This window comes from Pezoporus flaviventris, unplaced genomic scaffold (genome assembly GCF_033815535.1).
Source record: "Pezoporus flaviventris isolate CSIRO_AGI_PZ_B2104156 unplaced genomic scaffold, CSIRO_AGI_Pfla_v1 ptg000025l, whole genome shotgun sequence".
Lineage (NCBI taxonomy): Eukaryota > Metazoa > Chordata > Aves > Psittaciformes > Psittacidae > Pezoporus > Pezoporus flaviventris.
In genome coordinates, this window is record NW_026892573.1 from 6,094,974 (window position 1) to 6,117,690 (window position 22,717).

Genomic DNA, 22,717 nt, shown 5'->3' on the forward strand with positions numbered 1-22,717 from the left:
TTGAGTTGTTTTTTGTTTTGTCTTGGTTAGTTGGTTGGTTGTTTTCTTTTAAAATGAATTAAAAACTATGCCACCAGTTTAAGCAGTTAGTATCCTACATCTCTTAAAAGTCTTTGTAGGATATCAGGGATTCATGTTTTGAACAGTCCTTTCTAAAGTCTTCTATTATACTGTGTTGCATTTTTTCCCCACTCTCCACTAAAAATCTTTGCTATAAAGTAATTCATGTTTGTGATTAAAATTTCATTTTGGTATTGCAGGATCCTGAAAGTGTTTTGCTTTGTTTTATTTTTTCTTCATAGTGAACTCTTGGAGAAGTTGTGTCTTTCACTTTATGATGTCCTGAGGCCAATGATCATCCATGTCATTCACTTAGAGACACTTTCCGAACTCTGCGGGATTCTCAAGAATGAAATGCTTGAAGATCATGTACAGAACAATGGTAACTGATAGATGGAATCTGATTTTTTTAAGTTTCATCTCAACTGATAAAATTCTTAAATTCTGTAGGGGAAAAAAAGTCCCAGATTTTTTTTAACAAGTCTTAAACATGTCAAAGATGAGGTTAGGTTATTTTAAATAAATCATGTTTTTTCATTTATAATGAAAGGTCTGTATTACTGATGTTATAGAGCCCTATTTTCTCTAGATTGTACAAATGCAAGCAAGCAACCATCCAGTGTGTGTATGTGCACCGGGTTTGATTTAAATGAACTTTTCATATGAATGAATTGCTTTGCTTGGCCCTGCTAATGCATCATCCATGTGGGGCTTTCTTCATGCATGACGATAAAACAAAGGAATGCAAGCTTGATTTTTTCATTCTTCTTGACTTAGTGTTTCCCAGACTAGAAATTGTAATTTCAACAGAGGAGTTATGTAGCTGGTAGAGATTTTTGAGTTTTGGAAGTGATCAGAGTTCACAGTCTCATAGAAGTGAGCTGAACATGAGAAAAAAATCTGGTATCTCTTTCCTTTAGTATGATTGGAATTATTTCACAATCTTAACCTTGCATCAAGCAACAAACGGAAATCATTCTTGGCTGCTGGTATATAGCACAGCATAACTCTTTCTCTCTGAAGCTGTGCCAATGTCATGAAAAATTGCTCATTTTCCTGGAAGCAGAATTGTAACACTCTTTGGAATGAGATAAAAATTGGTGACATAATCTTGCAGCTGATCTTAAGAAGTGACTTTCTACTACTTAACCTTAGGCTGATATGATAGTTCTTAAGTTGGACGTGAGCTGCTTTGGATCATCTGTTCTGGTAGGTAGATGAGTTAGCTTGTCAGCTCTCAGCAGTCACACTGCAGGCTTTGGTTATGATAGAACCAAAACACATTGATTTGGTGTCCAGGCTAAAATGCCACTTGACATTCCCAGGTCTGAAATAACTATAAAGCTTATTTCTAACATGGCATCTGATGTCATCAGTGTGAGACTGCGTTTTCACAATCTAATGAAAATTTGGGAAGATGAAGTGGCTGAAGTATGGAGTTCAGTAATTTCAGTAATTTTGTCACAAATCTGTCTGCATGATGCCATTGCAAAAATAGTCTGACTTCCTCTGCAGCAAGGCAGTTTTGTGACTGTTCTATATGTGATGCTTCAAACTTCTGTGTCTATAAGCTTGTTTTGTAATCAAATTAACAAATTTGTGCCTTTTTTTTAACCTTTGTCAGCTGAACAATTGGGTGCATTTGCAGCTGGTGTCAAGCAGATGTTAGAAGATGTACAAGAACGCCTTGTCTATAGGACTCACATTTACATTCAGACTGATATCACAGGCTACAAGCCTGCTCCGGGTGATCTTGCATATCCTGACAAGTTGGAAATGATGGAGGTATAGCATCAGCTTTTTTTATTGTCCTTAATTCATTTACTTTTTATATGCAGCATATACAGTTGTGCAGTATAGTGCTTTGCACTTGTGGTTTTCTAGTTCTCAGATGTATTATGTGTTACTGATGCTATCAAGCCTGCACCTACTGATTGAGTTATGACCCTAAACTAGATGTCAGAAAACACTTTGTCAAACTCGGTAAAATTGGCAATAGTTCTCATAGTTAACATTTTTATCTAATTCTGAATCTTCTGCATTTCCTCTCATAACAGTAAATTTTCGTTTAATTTCAGAAGTAGTAGGTATTAAGCAGTGTATTTTCTAGTTGAGCTGGAGTTGAGGACAGCTTATTGACAGAGTTGAAGCCTTAGACAGGTATAGTTAGCTGCAAGTTTATTTTCAAAATTATTGGTTAACTAATGTTTGGTGCGTCTGTCATATGCTATGCTCAAACAGTATGAGGGGAGACTTGCTTGTACCTTTTAATAATTTAATATGGCAGCAGTGGTTTCCAGTAGCCTTTTTCAAGTTCTTATCAGCTATTTTTGTAGTCATTCCAAGCCCTTTGAGTCAATATTCCTGTTGAAAGGAATCAAACTGATTCTATTTACTAATTCTACTTTAAAAGGTTAATACTTTATTGATGACAGATTTCAAAATGAAACTACTCACAGAAATAAAAAAGTGATCAATGAGAGACTTTAAGTCTTTGACTAGAGCAAACTGCATTTGATATGCAGCTGAAAAGTATTATTGCATAGAAAGGTTTAGTCATAATAAAGACCCTTCCCAAAATAAAAGTTGTCATTCACTTTATAATGAGAAGCCCAAGCTGTCAAAGGATTGAGATGACCAAGAATGGCAATTCCAGCATGGATTGTCAAGATCCAGATTTATTGCTCTATTCTGCTTTCCATCTGTCTGTCAGAATAGTTGATGGTGCTTAGAAAATTGTACGACTTATGGCAGCTGACCAGTTGGTAGAGAACCTGTTATTTGACTTCAGGATCACTACTTGTATAAAACACAGAAGCTTCATAGCTATATGTATACATATATGTGTATTTTGGTGTGTTCCATTCTTGCCTGTAGACAGACAAACACTGAAAGAAACTTCTTAGTACTGAGCACATGTTGCAATAATCTTGTCATAATACATCTCTAAAGTTTTTATTATGTTACAGTTTATGCTTTGGTGGGGACATTCATAGCTTTTTTAGGAAAGCATTTACGAATCCTGAAGCTAGTGAGTTTGTAGGATACTTGACCTTTATACTGGAAGTATAAGGACTAAAAAGCTTTTGAAGGAAAAGCAAAAATAATAATTGAGAAGTAGCTAAGTGGGATCTATATGTTGAGAACAACTAGTAGTCTGAAGTTTGACCAGTATTAGCTTTAGGAGTGCAGATTTGTTTGTTTATTTGTTTTCTAAAATGGTGTGAATAGAACTGGATAAAAAATGATTGCGAGAACATTTTAATGTTAGTTGTAACTTCTGTGGGCAAGCAGTGCAGGTACTTAGTCTGTACAAGACCTTATTTTCTAACTAGGGTCCTCTGGCTGTTCAGTTAGGAGGAAGAAGAAAGGGAGTTTTCCATTCATTCTAAATTGAGAAATTATGCTGCTCTTCATATGTCCTCAAAAAACTCCAGTTTTTGCCTGGTTTGACATTCATTTTTGCTACTTGATTGCTTTTAAACCTTACAACCTTGCTATTTAGAGAATAAATGAATTATTAAAATGATAAAAGCACAGGACAGAAATATTTCTTGTGCTGTTCTGCTCAAATATTAATGCAGATACTTGCCCATTCTTGCTGTCTCTCACTCCTTTGAAGCAGACCAAGCAGTGAAAAATGTTGAAGTGTGGAAATGTTGAGTAATGTTAGAGGAAAGCTTTTTGTTGAAATCCTGCAAGGAATAAACTAGAGAGTACTTTGGGGCCATCTACATATATCATTTGTAGGAATAAAGGCATCACAAGAATTACATGTATGAAATTTAGGTGAATATTGAATTGGGTTCCCCTATTTAAGTTTCTCTTTCTAGGTGACTTTGGTGGTTATTATTTAGAGATCAGTAAAACAAGGCAAAATGGAAAGAGCAGTGCTTTAATCAGATCTGTGTAATATTTGTGAATCTTAAATTGATACTGAAACATTTCTGCTACTGTTTTGGAAACATCTATTTCTTTTAATGTCTTTGGAACACTGGGGAGCTGAGTGTAGCTGACTCCTGTTGCAATTTAGTGTGCTTTTCTCTGTTGCAATCAAAGCAGCGTAATGTTGCTTAAATTAAGGATGAAAAAAAGATTACAGTTTTGTGGTATATCTTCCTCTGCAGCAAATTGCACAGAGTTTAAAAGAGGAGCAGAAGAGGCTGCCATCTGAAGCTTCATTTTCAGATGTCCGGCTAGAAGATCCCGAGTCCTGCAACTTAGTTAAATCTGGTATGAAATAGATCTCATGTTGTCAAATTAATGCATAAAGCTCATGGAGAGCAGGTATTAACTTGAATCATCAATGAGAAATTTTCATGTATCTTAAAGGGTTATTTTCCTAGAGAGGTTTGTGAGAGATTTTGAAAGTAAACTTTGTCTCAGGGTTCTTAATAACTTTTTTTTTTCCTGAATGGGAAGAACTTAATCTTGTTCTTTGTGTGGCATTTCTTTGTGCTTCCAGTGCAATCTGTTCTGTGAAGCAACTACTAGTATATCTGACAGCATCTATTTGTACTTTATATAAAACTGAACTGTGGTATTCTCTACTGCAGAGTAGCCCTACCATCAAGATGCATGCCTAAGGATTCCTCTGTTTGCTAGCTGTACTAAGAAGTGCGAAGAGTGGTTTGGTGTGCCAGACACGTCTCCTAAATGAATGCTTTCAGCATCTAGGAGTGTCTTTGTTGCGTGCCTTTACCTGGGAAGGCAGCTTCTTCCTTTGAATGCATTTCCACTTACTGAAACTAGTCAGTAATTTTAGTGGTTTACATTAATTCAGAATATAGTCTTTTTAAATATGTGACCTTTGTGCCTATAAATTACAGTGAACTGGAAGCAAATTCCAGGAAACGTGACTCTTTAAATTTCAGTCATTTGAGTGTTGCAGCCCTTTAAATTTTTGTCTAAGAGCCATAAATAATTTCTCCCTTTACTTTTAAATTGTTCATTATAGTGTTATTTTTCCCAGCATCACCTTTTTCAGCTCTTTGTCAGTTGTTTCTCCTATTTCTTTTGATTACTCGGTATTTTCTTGCTTTTGGCTTGCCAGGCCTGCAAAGGTCTTTCTGGCTGTTTCTAGCTGGACTCCATAAATCATGTTGAGGGTGGAGCTCATCTTGCTTCAAGACAAGTGTGTGGCATTCACAAGACCTGTAAATCCCACCTGCATTCAGGAGGTGGAAGGAACCCGTATGGTGTAATGTGAAGTTAAGTGTCTGAGATAATTGAGATTATTTGCCCTTCCAAGGTGCCTCTCCCATTTAAGTGCCTGCTGCAGAAGCTGAAGTGACTAATAAATAGCCTAGGACCCTCAAACTGACAGCTAAGGTCTTACAGGACTTCTAATTACTATGACAATGAATCTATTGTTGCAAAAAGGTAGAAAGATACTGCTAAATTATTTTAGACCATTCCTTCACTGGTGACACAAAAACCTCACAAGTGCGTATTCTGTCATTAGGTAAAACTTAAAATTTTACCTGTGTGAGTGGTTGCTAATTAGAACCAGAGTTCTGATGCTACTGGCTAAGATGTTTCCCAGGATTTAGGGACAAAATGAAAGTAAGACAAGCCTTTTGTCCATCACATGTTGTGCAAATCCGTTTTGGGTATACGGAATTACTACAAAGGTTACCCAGGAGGAGCACTTTCTTATCTTTACAACTCCCTCATGACAGAATTGGTCTTGCCATTATTTTTTTTTGTTACTAACATGGTGCTCAAACCATACACTTTCTGAAACTGTTTAATCCATTTTTAATCCAGGATTATCTCCAGCAGAAAGGAAAGCTTCAAGAAGTAAGATTCATAGGATCATAGAATACCAAGTTGGAAGGGACCTTAAGGATCATCTGGTCCAGCCTTTCTAGACAAGGATGACCTAGACTAGTTGTGTCAGCACCCTGTCCAGCCAAATCTTAAGCGTCCAGTGTTGGGTAACCCATCACTTCCCTGGGGAGATTATTCCAATGGCTGATTGTTCTCACTGTTAAAAGTTTTCTTCTTGTGTCCAATCAAAATCTCCCCAGGAGTAAGTTGTACGCATTATCCCTCGTCTTTTCCATATGACTCCTTGTAAAAAGGGTGTCTCCATCATCTTTATAGCCTCCCTGTAAATAGTGAAACACGGCAATAAGGTGTCTCCTGAGCCTCCTTTTCTCTAGGCTGAACAAATCCAGTTCTCTCTGCCTTTCCTCATACAACAGGCTCCCCACTCCTTTGATCACCTTTGTGGCTTTTCTCTGAACCCTCTTCAGCCTATCTACAAATTTTTTTGTATCATGAGGTAGTTGGGACTAAAAAATTGATTGAATGGGTTTTTCTTCCTTTTTTTTTCTTCCTGAGCAGCTCCTGTAGTTGCATGGTCACTAGCCGTTTTTTATCTCCTATGGTTATTTTCCTCCAGTAATTTTTTTTATCATTTCAGCTGTTGAGCTAAGCTGGGGAGGGTGCGCCCTTGGAGACAGGCCTGTAAAACTAACTCATTAAAAAAGGTCGAGCCAGGCCATGCCTGAGAGCAAATTCATCTCTTTCACGCCATGTGCTTTCCACACATGAGAAATCTAGTACTGACTTCTCAGAAGTAAAAAAAGCCAAGCCAAACCTAACCTCTTTGCATGCAATAAAGTATGTCGTCTTAATGTGGAGTCACGGTAAAGTGTAGTTGGTACGAAGCATTTCCTGTGAAGTCAGGCTGAGAGAGTTGGACATGTTCAGCCTGGAGAAGGCTCAGGAGAGACCTTGGAGCAGCTTCGAGTGCCTAAAGGGGGCCTTCAAGAAATCTGGAGAGGGAGTTTTTACAAAGGCATGCAGCGACAGGGCAAAGGGTCATGGCTTTAAACTGAAAGAGGGGAGATTTAGATTAGACACAGGAAAAAATTCTTTGCTGTGAGGGTGGTGAGACACTGGCCAAGAGAAGCTGTCACTGCCCCATCCCTAGCAGTGTTCAGGGTCGTGTTGGGTGGAGCTTCGAGCAAACTGGTCTAGTGAAAGGTGTTCCTGCCTGTGGCAGTGGGGTTAGAACTTATGCTCTTTAAGGTCCCTTCCAACCCAAAGCATTCTATGATTCTATGATATTGCAGTTGTCTTCAGTTAGGAGAGATGGTCAAGTTTTTCATGTGTGTGTTTTACTTTTAAACAGGTTCAGCAGAAACCCTTAATCCCAGGCACCAGACCACGATTTCACCAGCAGATCTGCATGGAATGTGGTATCCTACTGTCAGAAGGACTCTAGTGTGTCTCTCCAAACTGTACAGATGTATAGATGTATGCAAAAATTTCTTTATCTATTTTTTTATTAAGTGAAGTGTGCGGTACCATGTCTAAATATTTTAATGTAAATTTGGAATGGACAGTACTGGCCTCTGTTATCTTTTTGTTGCCATCTTTATGTAAAACAAGTGAGCTGACAAATTTAGGTCACCAACACAATTTTATATTTGTAGAATTAGAAAAAAAGGCACTGGTTTTACATCTATTGCTTTTGCTATTACAGAAATACTTCATTGTCTGATGCTCAAGATACTTATCACACCAAAGTTGCGAAGTGAATGGGGCAAGAGAAAATAGGAAGTTCTGGGTCAATTATAGAGAATGATTTTATTGCTGAAATTACTGGGTGAATATGTTTCTTGCTATGTGCTTTGCAGGACATCAGAGAGTGATGTTTCTGGTCTAAAAAATGGTGGCTCTACTACTCACATATTTTGGAATTCTTTTCAAAAATTTTTGTGGCACATCTTTCCACCTTCCAAAATGTGGGAGACATTTCCAAAGTTTAAGCCAGTAGGAATCTTCTATAATAGAAACAAAAGCAGTGTTTATTTCAGAAGTATTTTGAGATTTGCCCTGTAGAATTTGATTTATGTCTGTCACCTAAAAGCAGAAGTCTAGTAAGACCCTGAGATACGTAACGCCAGTGTTTTTACTTTTGTGTATGTTGTGTCTTTATTAGATACGTCTAATGCATTTCAAAATACATGTGTTATGTAAAACTGCTACCAAGATGCTATTTGCTTAAAAAGCTGGGAAATACTAATACTTTGTTGTTTAATATATCAATCTCATTAAAGATAAATGAGTGTTTGCCCTTGTTTTCAACTAGACCTTCGGAAATGAGGTCATTTTTGCATTGTTTGCCAGGCTCATTTCTAGTAGTGTATCTGCATAGGGATTTATTTAGTTTTTCTCTGAGATATTCTAGTAGAGCTATTACATCTGGCCTGCACCTTGTAGACAGGAGAAGACATGAATGAAGTGACGCTGGCAAGTCTCAGGGCAGTCAGGGCTGTTAGGTACTGCGCTGGAGCGCTGGTGGCGGCGAGCTGTGTTCCTACAGCTAGCTCAGCCATGTGATCTAGTTGCAGCTTAATGAGTTACTCCATGTCACTTGGGCCATGGCAGCTGTTATGTTTGTTTACTAACCTTGTGCAAGCGTGAAGTAATTTGAGTTTGCTTGAGGTTAAGCTCAGTGGAATGATCTCATGTCTATTGCATGTGTAAATTGGACACACAGATAGTTACCCTCACACATGAAGTGTCTAGTCAGGTTACCCAGGGAGCATCATTCATGCTGTTAGCTGTGAATGCTTGAGGTATCACTGATCATGGCACTCTCAGGTCCAAATTCAGAGACAGAGAGTGAACAGGGTATGCTTGTTCATACCTGTACCCAGGCTAACTAAATGCTGTAGCAACCTGTTATGTATGAATATTCCATCCTCCTCTTATTGCAGTTAGATGTGTTTGTAGCTAACTAATCTAGACTTTTATGTGCTGGTAAGCGCATCTTTCGTAAACTACAGCTCTTAAATTCTGTTTTAAGCTTTGCTAACATCTTTTTTTGGTCTCATTTCCTTTTCCCTGCAGAGGGCAGTGTTTCAGGGATTATCTCAAGAGGCCTTATCTGCCTGCATTCACTCACTGCTGGGAGCTGCTGATTCTATCAGCAGGAACAAGGTTAGAATCTGTGCTTTGGGTATGATTTCTTTTTCTTCCCCGGCCATATATGTATAAAGCCATGAAGCAGTTGTTCAGAATTCAGTGAAACCATATTGCTCTGCCCCCAGAGACCTGATGGATTTGCCAGCTTTTAGTTATGGTTAATGTATTGTAAAGCAAATATAATGATTCACATGCTAGCCTGTCTGAAAAGGTGGAATACAGATTCTAGCAATTGTATTTACAGGCTGCTCTAACTCATGTGATCAATCAAGTGGTACCTAAAGAAAAATTTCTGCTAGAAGTCTCTGCTCCCTGTATGCTTTCATTGCCTGTTACTCTTTTCTCTTTCTCTCTGCCTCCATTGTTTGAATTTTCAAGTGTCTTTTGAAGTATTAAATTCACTGGGAAGATTTGTTAAGTGTTGTCTGCTCAGAAGTGTCTGTTATTAAAACATTTGGTCCAGTGTGTTGCTCAGAATTCAGTGCAGTTTCATCAAGTCATTGTAACTTTAAGTGTTGCCTTAATAGCTGGACTAAACCTTTTTTCCTTTTGTCACATTTCCTTTAATACAAATACTGTAGTAATTTCCTAAATTCCTAACAGCCAGGAAGTGAATTTAATGGGAAAAAAAGAAAGTCATAGTATAATCCAAAATTGGTGGATTTGTATTAGCGTAAATATTTAATGATGAAAAAGGTTTTAGTTGCTTTTAGAAATGAAGAGCTGGTTTGAAGTGTGTCTTTTGAGTGTCCTTTAGAAAGTGTTAAACATACTATCTTTAAAAAGAAATTCAAATCATGTTTGCTTCTAGCTTGAGCAAAAAAACATTTCATGTGTAATTGATTCAGAGTTCTACTGTAATTATCCATTTCAGCACTGCATATCAGCTCAGCATTGACCTAAAGTATTGCATAGGATGAAAGTCATCCTGCAGTGAACCCTAGATAGGTTGTATTAGGACTAAGATCTGTTCCACTTGATTCTTGCTGCATGTTCATTTAACATTGTCTGGTGAAATTATGTATTTAAAACTAAAAAACCCACAAACTTAAGAAACCTTCCAGCACTTACATTTAGTAAACAGTTCTAGTTGTTCAAACTGCAGATTTAAATCTGATTTCTTCGTCACTGTCTTATATACCGTTATACCAAAAGAAGTTCTCTTCCAGCTTGCGAAAGCAAGTTTGAATTCTTGGGTCCTCCTCATTTACCTCAATGAGCCATGAACTTCAAAGGTTAAAAGCAGCGTGCAGTATAAAGCACATAGCTGAGATACCAAGCAGTGCAAAACTCATTGTCTTAGTGGTGTGAACTTGGCCTTGTTTTATTCTTTCTATCTTTGCTGTACTGTTTAGAAATTAACTAAGCTTTGTGTTTAATGGCATGAGAAAAATGCCTTGTAGGACCTTTGCACAAGAGCACCGTTAATCAAGGTTATTATAGAAACTGTTTGGCTTTTTTTTTTTTTTAAATCATCGTAATGAGTAAAAAAAATTTAGAACCTCATGTTTTTTGACTATAAATTATATGAATTACTTGAAATAATTCCTGGCTATTATGAAGAATAAGTTTGTAGCTTTCAAATAATGGATACCTGTATTTAATGTGGACATTTAGTAATACGTAATCTGTAATCTAATTCTTCTAAGAAATGTAAATAAAGTCTGCTTCTGTAGAGCAATGTGTTGGGAACAGACACAAGTGGGATTTGTTGATCCCAGAGTGTAGTAATGGCACTACAGGCTAATGGAAAAAGCTTCTTAGTAAGATTATTAGTATTAATTTTGTTATAGGAAGTAACTGATAAAAGTGAAGGCATTGAAATAATGCTCTTGTAATGCATGTTCTTTCTCTTGTGCTGTAGACCCAGGTTGACGGACAGCTTTTCTTAATAAAACATCTTTTGATTCTTCGTGAACAAATTGCTCCTTTCCACACTGATTTCACCATTAAGGAAATTTCCCTGGACCTTAAGAAAACTAGAGGTACTAAACAGTTGCTGGCTACAGAATGGGATGGGATTGTCCTCCCTGAATGTGCCAGCAAAAGTTCTGGGTTTATTTTATGTTCACTTGCAATGATCTGTACGCTTGTTCTAATCTCTTGCTTTGTTCTTAGCTTCTCTGAAAATAATAGAACCATTCCCCTATTGAGGGTTATTCAAGATATGTCTAACAAATGCTTTATTCATGTATGAAATGTGTCTGCTTTTTGCTGCTGACCTAACTTATTCAGTCTTTTTTAAGAAGACCTAAGTAATGTACTGTTGCACAAAGATGTCTTTCCCCTTTTCTGACACTTTAAAGGAATATCTTTAATTACCATTCTTTAGACCTTACTGTGAGTTTTTGTTTTGGAAAAGGATTTCTTATGTTGCAAGTTCAGTAAACAGTATTGCTGGATAGTTTTATGTAGAAACCACGTCTGTTGTCCGAAGGGAAAGTAAAGTAGTGCCCATGGTCATGATTTTTAAATTGTGCTATGGTTTCTTTGTAAAAGGCAGGAAAACCCTCTTAAATACAAAAGTGAACTGTCATGCACTTGTCAAGCTTGTAAGGATATTGGGAAGAATAATTGAAAACATGTCAAATTTCTCTTCTTCTATTCCAGAAGAGAAAGCTGAAGAAATAACTTTTCTTTCCTGCCATCTAATATGCTGCTGTTTTAACTCTGAAGCAAACAATTCTTGCACTAACCATTTCACATGTTGCATTTGAACATCAATGAAACCTCCTACCTGTTGAGTAGTTTCTAGTTGACTGGAGGTTGAAGGGTAAATACGTCCTTTTGGTGTCTTGTCCTGGCTGACACACAAGTTTGTTCTCCATTTTCATTTAATTGAATAAATTTTTGTGCCAGCCAGTGTTTTGCAGGCGGTAGTGGTAAGTAATGGAAAACCACTTTATTTTGGGGATGGCAGTGGTGTTGAAAAGATGTACATTGTGTTTAATTCTGAAGGGATTTCTTAAGGCTAGTAGGGCTTTTATATTTGGGTTGAATTGTATAAGTGCCTAATAACATGACTAATAGGAGTTTTACTGTGTCCTAGCCAAGCTTTCTGCACATAGATTTAATTTGGGATTTGTAGACAAAGGGACACTGCTTAATGTAAAACTAATGTAATGCTAAGGTTCATGTAAGTGAAGTGTACAGTGGAGAGAAATGACTTTTACACTGACTAGCTCATATGCTTCTGATCAGAACTTAAGCTCTTTGTGGAATCAGTGAAGTTTCTGGGAAATAATTGAGAGCAAAATGAACCTTTGTCTGCAATTTCCTTTAACTGCATAGGAGTGCAGATTCTTAGTTCAGTGCAAAACCTACATGCCTACATGTCTGGTATTCCTTTTTTGTTTAATACCTTTGGCAGCATTTCTTTAACTCATCTTGTTTCCCTCACATTGTTTTATATAGCAAGAAGTGTGCAAATTGCTTTTGAAATTAATAAAAAAACAAAGGCAGATGAATGTGTAGGATGATAAATGAATGTCATTAAGCAATAAGCCATACTGAAACTGTATTGATAATTTTACTTGTTTCCAATTTGATCAAATTTCAGGTTGACAGCATCCTGTTAACACTATAGGAATAATGTCAGATTCTTGTGCTAATTGCAGACATTGTTACTTTTCCTTCTTGGGACTCCTGTAGAGACCACAAAACATGAGTGTATATCAACCTTGGTCTTTTCTTGTTTAGTCCTAACTAAAATAACTAGGCACAAAGGAAAATAATGCCAGTTCTAAGTTACTTCATGCAACCGTATTTTGTTGTCCCAGGCAACCTGGGCCAAATTCTGCAATATTGTTCATAAATGCTTAACTACACAGCTTATGTAAAAGTCTTTTACTTGTAGATATAAAGGGAATAGAGCTCACACAGTTTGCATGCTGATAACACTATAGCTGGTATCAGTCATTTGTTAGGTTCATGTAATGTATTTATCTGGTTTGACTGTGCAGCTGTTAGATTGAGGTTTACCATTAGGGGCAATGAAAAACTAGTGGATCAAGCTTTGTGTGCTTCTGTGCGTGTGCACTTGTGCATCCACACCTAGCTACAGTGCAGTCATCAGTGTGATAGTCCTAATCATGCTAGGCCATTTTTTAGGTATAAATGAGTGATTAAAGTTTTTAATTCCTGGAAGTGAGTCCCATTGACTTACAGTGTGAGTGACTTTCTGATTCACAGATGCAGCGTTTAAAATCCTGAACCCTAAGGCAGTTTCAAGATTTTTTAGGCTGAACAGCAACAACGCCTTGATACAGTTCTTACTGGAGGTAATATGGAGTCGTACTGCATTAAGAAAAAATGGGTCATTTAAGCGGGTGGTGATCTTTGGCAGATAAAAAGGAGAGAATTGTTGTCTTCTGTTCAAGGGTACCCCAGAAATCAGAGAACACTATATTGACTCTAAGAAAGATGTAGATCGTCATCTGAAATCAGCTTGTGAGCAGTTTATTCAGCAGCAAACCAAGCAGTTTATAGAACAGCTGGAGGAGTTCATGACGAAGGTACAAACATGTTGTATGTTCATTAACCTGACTGAAATACTGGTAGGGCAAGTGAATTAGTATTAAATTGGGTATAGGAGAAGCTGCTAGTTTTGATTAGCTGTAGATGCTGGCATTTCCTATTATAAGGTCATGTTTCCTTATAAATTCCAACAGTAATTTTCTGGGCACCTTTGAGATTAATGGATTAAAGGAACATGACATAGTTTGTTTTTGAAAGCATCCCTTATGCTCTTTGGTAAAGAAGCTTTAATGTTTCATTGATTTGAAACAGTTGGCAGCAGTTTTTCTGTTTGCAGAAAAACTACCTTGACTGAATTTGTAAGCCTTCAAAAAACAAAAATCTTGGGTCATGTGGGTTTTTGAGGGAGGCCTTAGGAGTATGGCTGTGAAGTATGTTTAAATGTTCTATTCTCAGCATATTTTACACCAGTGTGGTGCTTGCTGAGCAGGATTTTCCTCCCCAAGTCCTGTTTGCAGCAGAAGTTCCTGATAAAAGTTGGTCAGAAAGACTAGGCACCCTAGGGGTAGGAACAGAAAGATGCCTCATTACAATTCTTTCTAGAACCTGCTCTAGAGCCCAGGATTTCTAGGTATCTTGAGAAGACCATGCAGCAGGATCTATTCTGGAAAATGGAAAGTGTGATGTGGATCCATATGTACTGAAAATAAGTGGCATGACGTGTCAGAAACTGGGGCTACAGCATTGCAGGGACATTACAAATATCCCAGCTGCTGTTTTTTGAGAATTTAGAAGATTACAGCACTAAAGTTACTGATGTTTGTCATGCTGGGGTGCAGGGTCAATGGTATGTCTAAAATATAGATGGGTAACTGGTGAGATTGACAGATTGTTCAAGTGATTCAATGATTCATTGGGAATATGGGGCATTTGACTGACCTGCTTAAGTATAAATCTCATTTGAGGTTTTGTATCCTTAGGTGCCTAAGCATCTTAGTAAATTTAATCCTTTTTTGAATTTCACTTTCAGGAAGTGATCGTGGTTGTAATTTTGGGTTGCATTTCTGTCAAGCTGCTTCCCCTGTGTAGAACAGAGAGAACAGGGAATACTGCAGGAGAGAACAGGGAATACTGCAGTAGAGACTTGTGCAATTGTTACTTGGTCACTTTGTTGTGTAAGAAACTAATTTTGTTGATTGTACTTGTTTTAGGTAACTGCTTTAAAAACAACAGCTACTCAAGGAGGTCCGAAGTACAGCCTTTCACAGCAGCCTTGGGCGCAACCAGGTATTTTCTTTGTTCTCATTTACTTCTTTGAAACTTCTCCTGAAAGTTTCTCATCAAATGGAGAAAAAGACCCTTTTCCATTCACCATTTCTGGTAGAGCAATATAAGCTGCTTTGTATGGGGCCTGAGTATTTCAAATGTCATGAGTCTGTGTGCCCTGCTTCTAAACCACAGGAATCTGAAAAGCTGGCTAGATTAATTTGGACTGTGAGACTGTGATTGATTTGGAAAAATTCTAAGTACCTGAGAACTGTCTGTCTTTTTTCTTGAAAATCCTGGCTTCCATTTTTACCTGTGTGCTACTTTAAATGTCTTAAGATATCTCTAAATCAAAACCTGACAAACTTCAGAATATGTATTTAATTGGTGCACTAGAGGAATGACTTGACTATTCTCAAGCTGTGATTGTTCTTGCATGGAAACAGCATTTCCGCAACTGCATATGCAATATGCTTAAGGAATTATTTGATTACATTATGATAAAGCTTTTGCTTTTGTAGGAAAAAAAAAAAAAAAAGAGTCTGCATTGAAGCTTTTATTGTCTGTACATTTGGTACCTACATCCTTTTAATTTTCCTGTCACTGAAAAGATGGAATCCAGCTTTGTTTCCGTTTCTTAAGAATTCAAATGTGATTGCTTTGTAGGAACACTTGGAGTAGTTCAGGTGTTACTGGGTTGTTTTGTTCTTCACATTACAAAGTTGTGCTTCTGGGTGATGCTGAGAAATCTGCTTATTCCAGTTCATACATTGGAACCTTCTGTTGCCTCATGTTCTTAAAATGCAAAGCCTTCCATGTTCATTCATAATTCAGTGCTGCTTCATGGGTCAGGCACTCTCAAGGACTAACTTGAGCTTCTACTTAACATCTTCTGCTTTTGCAGGAGTATTTTTAATGTTTATTTGGAGATAATTATGTGTGTAGAGGCATATCTAAGAGGCTTCTGCTGTTTCTTTGCCTGGGAAGCAGGAGTAGTCAGAAGATTAGATACAGTAGAAACTGAGGAAAAAACCCACCATAATATGCTAACTTTGATACTTTAAAGCTACAAAATGTATTTTTCCCCTGCCCTTTAAACGGAGATCTTGTAAAATCATTAAAATACCTAGCAATAAAGAAAGAAGGTCTTGTCTGAGAGAAGATTCCTGTCTGGTTGATTAAAAATCCAGATGGCTGTGCAGCCTTCCTTCTTGCAGATGTGGCCTGTAGTCAGTGAGGAGAATTTGTGTTATGCTGTTCTCTTTGCTAGCACTGTTTATTTCCCAGGCAAGTTTTCTAGGGAGGGGCCTATGCAGAACTTTGTTGGTGTTGGAAGGCTGTGGCTTGAGGAACCTCAGGAGGACGTGATAGCTTGAAAAAATAGGTTGGATGCATTTTCTTCAGGGAAAGAGAGGCTGGTGTGTTCAGTAGGTCCCAAAACAAAAGCCCTGTTTGGTGTGTTATGGTTGTGTGATGGCTCGATGCTGCACATCCCAGTCACCCCGTCTTTCCCTTTCACTCAGACCTGTGGTTGTGATCAGCCCCATTGAAGTGGAGGTGATACTCTGGAGTGTAGCTTTCAACTTGCAGAATGCCATTTTAGTCTATTAAGCATATTTTCTTTTGCTTTCAGCAAAAATCAACGATGTGGTCTCTTCCACTTACAAGACAATAAAAACAAAGCTGCCATCAACATTGCGAAGCATGTCATTATACTTGTCCAATAAAGATACAGAATTAATTTTGTTTAAGCCGGTTAAAGTGAGTATTGCTAGATGTACCTCAGCATGATTTCCTGTAGGTGATGTGCCCTCATTTAGTTAAAGACTTTAAACACGTTTTGTGGGATCATTCACCCTGTATTTCTGTGTATGTGTGGTTGTATGTCTATATATATACCATATCTATATAAATGTATGTATGCATATAAGTATATATATGCAGGTACACATACAGACACGTATCTGTAGAATTATTCTAGGCTACCAGTCCAGCCAGTAACAAATAGCATGCACTTGTAGTAGTGAGCAACTATTACAATCACTGTGGAGTCCCTGATCTGAGAAGCTTGTTGAAAAGTCACATGATAAAAACCAAGTTTTATAATGGTATGTTTACCTTAAAAAAAACCAAACAAAACAGACTTTGTCCTCCTCTCCACTGTACGCAGCCTGCATAACTCATGTTACATGTGACTAACTGGTTCTTTTCATTCTGTGCATCTTCCATGTGGTACCATAAGAACTACTATAAAGAAAATGAGCTCTGTCCCGTCCGAAACCAGTATAGCTTGGTCAGTTATGCATGGATGGAAGCACTGGAGGCAGAGAGCATGATGCAGATTCATTACTGTAAACCCATTGAAAGAAGAAAACTTGAATTTTAAGTTGCCAGGTTAAGTCGTAGGACTCAGGTTTTCCAGCTTAGCATGTCGTAGCTGAAGTTTTTATCTTGCAGCCAACATGAATTCATTGTAGCTGTTTTGGGGCTTGCTTTAGAAGAAAAGCTCTTAAAGCTTGACCACTTCACCATACCTGATCCACTTCAGTAGCTATTCCGTGTACACTGTGCTTATTCTGGTTCATGTTTGAGATGAGTGTTGTGTTTTTTAATATTGAGTTTTTTCTTCTTTCCTTGAAAAGAATAACATTCAGCAAATGTTCCAGAAACTCCATGCTTTGTTAAGGGAAGAATTTAGTAATGAAGATCTCCAGATCATAGCTTGTCCTTCAATGGAACAGGTATATATTGAAACTCCCTGTTTTATCAGTTGCTCTTTCATGTGACTGGCTCTGACTTTTTCAAACATTCATTTTATCATTTTTAGTATTTTCCGTGTTCAGAATCTTTATTTACTGTTCCGCTTAATCCTGGATGATTAAACACAGGGCTTTATCTTAACTCTAGGCTTTCAACTAAAAGGAAGTTTTGTTTGGGTTATTTTAATGAATATCCCTTTGAGGTTTTAAACTGAAGGTGGTGATTGATGTTGCTGGGGATTGAGTTGTACAATGAGTCTTGCCATTTCTGGGCATTGTCTTTTTGGAGAGATAGGAAACTAGTGAATAGGCTTTAAAACAGCCTGTGGGTGTGAAGGCAGCTTGGCTTTTGACAAATACAAAAAGCAGCAACTTTTATATTTGGGAAGCATGAGGAAGAATTACAAGGGTTTATTTGAAGTAAATTGCATTGGGAAAATATGCAGATGTTTATGGGAATGTAACCCTACATGATAAGCTCTTTAGTCTCAGAGATGATTGGGGTTAAGAAATCTCTGTAGTAGGATGCTCTGACAGAAGCCAGGTAGGTTTTAAAAAATCTTGCTTCGACCTTAGTGGTCCAGGGAATGTGAATAGAATTGTGATTATCCTAGGATGCCAGTATTTAAACAGAAAATCTGGTTTATGGAGTAGACTACCTTGCCAGTGTGCATATTTTTTGGAATTGCTTGACAGGGCATAAAGTCATCTTAGAAACTTTGACAAATTAGGTTGTGACTGCTGAAATAACTAGTCAGCATGGTCAACAATTGTGTTTTAAAAAGCCTCTGAGCAGGCATTTGACTGGCAGTTTTGGCCAGTTGTTTTGTAGCTGTCTTCTTGTGATATGTCCAAGTCTCTATGTGCTTCCTAGGAATCCTGTTTAAAGGTTAAAACATAAGGCATCAATTCTGAAACTTAGCTGCTGTGTCTAATACAGGCTTTCCTTTTGTCTTTCAGGTGAACTTACTCTTATCGATGTCCAAGTAGCCCAACAGTGAGGCTGCTTGAAAAATCTTCAGCTGAATGCCAGCCAGTGAAGGAAATGCAAAGACATTTGCTTGAAGTAAACGAAGGATCCCACTGTGCAGTTCAGTCTGCATCAACACTATCCAGGCTGCTTAACCTTGTTTTAGGGAAAAAAAAAAACAAAACAACAAAACAAAACAGTTTTATTGATTTGTTAAAGGTTTTCCTGTTCATTGGCTTGAGACTTTGGGGAGAGAAAACAAAACCAAACCCCCTTTTCTGATCACTCTTATGAAAGCTTAGTTACTGCTTTATCCGGATGTTTTCAAAGTTGAAATCCCATTTTTTTTAAATGTAAAAGCCTTTCCTTTTTTTCCTTTAATAATCTGACGTATGCAGTGAAAAGTTACACTTTCAAAGACACTAGAAATAAAGTGCAGAGAATCAAATGGGAGCAGTAATAGGTATTTGCAAAGCTTGGATATAAGCACATTGGTGTGACAATTTGACTTAAGCAAGCATGCTCTGATTTTCTTTAACTCCCATGAAAATCCTGGTAATCCACCATATGCTTGAGCATAATTCACATGTTCTTAGTTGGGAAAACTTATTTCCCGCATGTGAAGCATTTCTTGAAACGCTGGATGTGCTCTTTTTCTTATACTGATTGGGAGCTGTGAGGTCTGACCTAAAGTTTCATGCTCGGACCTTCATCATGGAAGGAATCTTAGATCCTTGGGATTTGCAGTGAAAAGCTGTGCAATATAACTTCTGTTAGTTCTGAGGGAGCTGCATGTTTTCAGATGCTTTACAGCAAAGCTTAACGTGGAGGTTCTCAGGTACTTAGGTTAGAGTTGTGGGCTTTTTCCTTACCCAAGATTAAGCGGTGGTGTCACATAGTTTAAAGTGGGAACTGAAACGAACTTTCACAGCCTTTGTGTGCTGGAGGAAGTGTTAATAAGAGGGTTTGGGGATGACAGAAATTGAATGTGCAGGCCTGTCATATCAGCATTGTGAACAGAGGGTAAGGACTTGGTAACCAGTAAACAATGCACGCTTTTCAGTGTGCATCAGTTGGTCATTATTGAACACTTGGTCATTAATGGAATGAAACACTTCAAGCAGCTTTTGGGTGTCTTGGTGTGTAAGTCTTCATTGTGCTGCACTGCAAAAGAAAAATGTGGTGATTTAAATGGCAGACTTTTAACTTGCTTATAAAACCTGTTCTGTACTTTTAAATATGTCGAAATTTCCATGCACATTGGTGGTGTTTTGATTTAGGGATGTTCCTGTTATAAATCACATGGCTGTACACTAATGTAGGATTTAAACCTACCATGAGAAGTGTTGCAGCAGTGGTGCTGTGAGGTACGTAAATGGTACTGATAGAACCTTACATGACTCCTTAAAAATTAACTAAAGGAACTAACAAGGAAGATAACTTGTCCTTTCGTTTTTACTTGTAGAAATACAGGCTGTAAAATAATGTCCAGTGCATTGTAATATATGTATATTTGTTTTTTATAAAGTTTTACAGAAGGACTACATGGTCACTGTACAGAGTTATGTCTGACTTAATACACACGTTGTACAGGTAGGGCATGAAGGGTAACTCGTTGCAGTAGTCACTCTTGTGCTTGGGGTCTTTTTCTCTTTTAGAATACCCAGATAGCTCTAGGACAGCTGATTGAAAGATAAGAAGAGCAATCAGTTTATACAGCCTGTTTGCTAAATGAACATTTGTTTAAACATGTACAGTTTCAGATATTTACGTTTACAAATAGTGTAAATACTTTCAAAAGATTAATTTAAGATGCTTTATATTATCTGACTAGAAACTTGCTGTTTTTAATTTTTTTAAAATAAAAATGTTGCCTCCTATTTTGGTCCAAGAGTAAAGCTATATTCTGTATCCTGAGGCTTGTCTGTCAAGATAACTGTAATACAGAGACAATAAACATCCTGTAAGCACAGGCAGTGCATCGCTGAGGAGAAGTGTTCTTTTTTTAGCAGTAAGAGAATTGACATTTTTGGCACAGATGTATACCTGAGTGCTGAATGTACAGCTAATTGTTAAAGTAACGCCTCTTTATGGTTATAATAAAAGTAAATTTGTATTTTCTTTACTGATAAATGATCTTGTGTGACTAAGCGGTCTCTTGCAGTTTTGTGAGGGGGAAGAAACTGTAATACAAGAACATATTTTAACATAAGGCTTGGCTTTTACTTAGAGAAAACTTGAGAGCTGGTGCAGAAGGCACAAGTATTTGATAGCTCTGCTCGTGTTACCTGGTTACTCACAGACTCTTCCACCTATAGTTTCTCATTACCACATGCTGTTCCTCTGGCTCTTGTAGAAGCACATCATCCAGAGGCTTGTGGTTGTCCTCTGGAGTGTCAGTGTGAAGCTTCCCTTCACCCTCTGGCTTTGACAATGTCATTTGAGTGAACGAAGGAAAAAAACTCCTTTCTTGTGGAAGTTGGCTTCTCTCTGACCGGTACAGGGCAGCAATGAGTGACCATTGATTGCCTGCTTGGTGCCTCCTGAAAAGGTTTGTCCCTTTTGGATTATATATCTCATTGTCCTGGGTTCAGCAGTAGCAATCATGTTTCTCCTTCTTGGTAGCTGGTGCAGTGCTGTGTTTTGACTTTCAGCCTGGGAACAGAGCTGATAACAATGACGTTTTGGTTTGGCCAAGGACTTTGTGAGCCTCATGCTCTGCCAGGGAGGAGGGGAAGCCAGGAGGAAGCAGAGACAGGACACCTGACCCAAACTGACCAAAGAGGTATTCCATACCACAGCACATCATGCCCAGGAGGTAACAGTTACCTGGAAGGGCTGGGACTCTGCAGGGTTGGTGGAGGTATGGGTCGGTGCTTGGTCGGGCTGGGGAGCGAGTTATCAGTTGGCTGGTGGTGAGATGTTATATTCTCTTCCCTTGTTATTCCCTTTATTATCATTGGTGGTAGCAGTAGTGATTTGTGTTATACCTTAGTTACTAAACTGTTCTTATCTCAACCCGTGGGAGTTGCATTCTTTTCGATTCTCCTCTTCATCCCTCTGGGAGTAGGGGGAGGAAAAGAAGGGGGAGAGTGAGTGAACGAGCTGCCTGACTGGTTTTAAACCACGACATTCATAAATGAAGTAAATGTCAGAGCAGCTGGCCAGACATTCACACTTCTTTTTGTTCAACAGTGGTGCCCCAACATAGCTTGTGCTGTGCTGGGTGCTGTTCATCATCCATCTTCACCAGCCCAGGAATCTCTAGGTGAGAGCCAAAGCAGGCTCGCATTGGTCACATTTGGTAGAAGTAGTTCCCTAAATCCAGTTCATCAGCTGTAGGAAGAAAGCCATTTCCTTCAAAGTACTGCAGGTTCAGTGTATAACCCCACTGCCATCCATCAAGTGCCTTCAAATGAGATGAGCTTAGTGCTACAAGGACTTGATGTACAGGAAGATAGGCATTGTGAGCTTGAAATAAGGAGCTTTATTTTCATCACAAAGTGACTGTTAATCACCTTGGTGAAGGAAAAGTTCTGAAATGCTGATGTAACTGCTTCCTGCAGGTCTTAATAACTTAATTTCAGTATTTCCCACAGATAGAAGATACTGAAACACAAGGAAGTGATATCACTAAGAGAGGGGTTGCCAAAAGTATTACAACACTGTCTGTATTTTGACAGCAGGCTCCTGAGCTGAATCGTTTTATACTGAAGAACTTCACTTTGCTTTCCGTCCACCTAAGTTGGTGACTTGTCTCTGGGTCTTTCAAATACAAAGAGAGTTCCTGCAAAGCGAAAAGCAGAAATCTATGAGGAGCAGCAGTGGGTCTTGAGAAGTCTGAATTTTAGGGATGGAGGAGCAGGTGCTAGTGCTTCATGCTTCTGCATACTGACCTTGGGTTGTTGCCACCTTTTTGAATAGCTGCCCCAGATGTCTTCATTAGCAGTGCGTTTGTAGCCAGGGGGAGACTATTGCTATGAGGGTTGTCAACATTTGGTTTGTGCCTGCATCAGGATAGACAACTTGAATCCTTCACTCTGAGGCTACAGCTTCAAAGCAAGCATGAGCTCCCGGTGTAACGTCTGACCTGTGTTTCAGAGCTGACCAGTCATATCTGCATCCAGTGAAGGATGGGGATGCACAGCATTAGGCTGGGACAGTTGCAGTGGGTGGCCAGAACAGCATTTCCACCTCCAGGAAAGGGTGAGAGGTGGGAAACCTGAGTTCCAACGAACAC

General features: G+C 38.3%; 1 protein-coding gene across 1 annotated transcript in view; it reads left to right on the plus strand.

Annotated features, from left to right (window-relative positions):
* COG3 (component of oligomeric golgi complex 3) overlaps positions 1-20,613 on the plus strand; it is a 33,266-nt gene extending 12,653 nt beyond the window's left edge. The window contains exons 12-23 of the mRNA XM_061457344.1: positions 303-442; positions 1,685-1,845; positions 4,188-4,293; positions 7,205-7,329; positions 8,932-9,021; positions 10,871-10,991; positions 13,198-13,286; positions 13,386-13,520; positions 14,694-14,769; positions 16,382-16,509; positions 17,391-17,489; positions 18,468-20,613. Coding sequence (XP_061313328.1) covers positions 303-442; positions 1,685-1,845; positions 4,188-4,293; positions 7,205-7,329; positions 8,932-9,021; positions 10,871-10,991; positions 13,198-13,286; positions 13,386-13,520; positions 14,694-14,769; positions 16,382-16,509; positions 17,391-17,489; positions 18,468-18,497 — 1,300 coding nt within the window. The 3' untranslated portion in view covers positions 18,498-20,613. The remainder of the gene's footprint in view (positions 1-302; positions 443-1,684; positions 1,846-4,187; positions 4,294-7,204; positions 7,330-8,931; positions 9,022-10,870; positions 10,992-13,197; positions 13,287-13,385; positions 13,521-14,693; positions 14,770-16,381; positions 16,510-17,390; positions 17,490-18,467) is intronic.
* Positions 20,614-22,717: the final 2,104 nt, after the last annotated feature.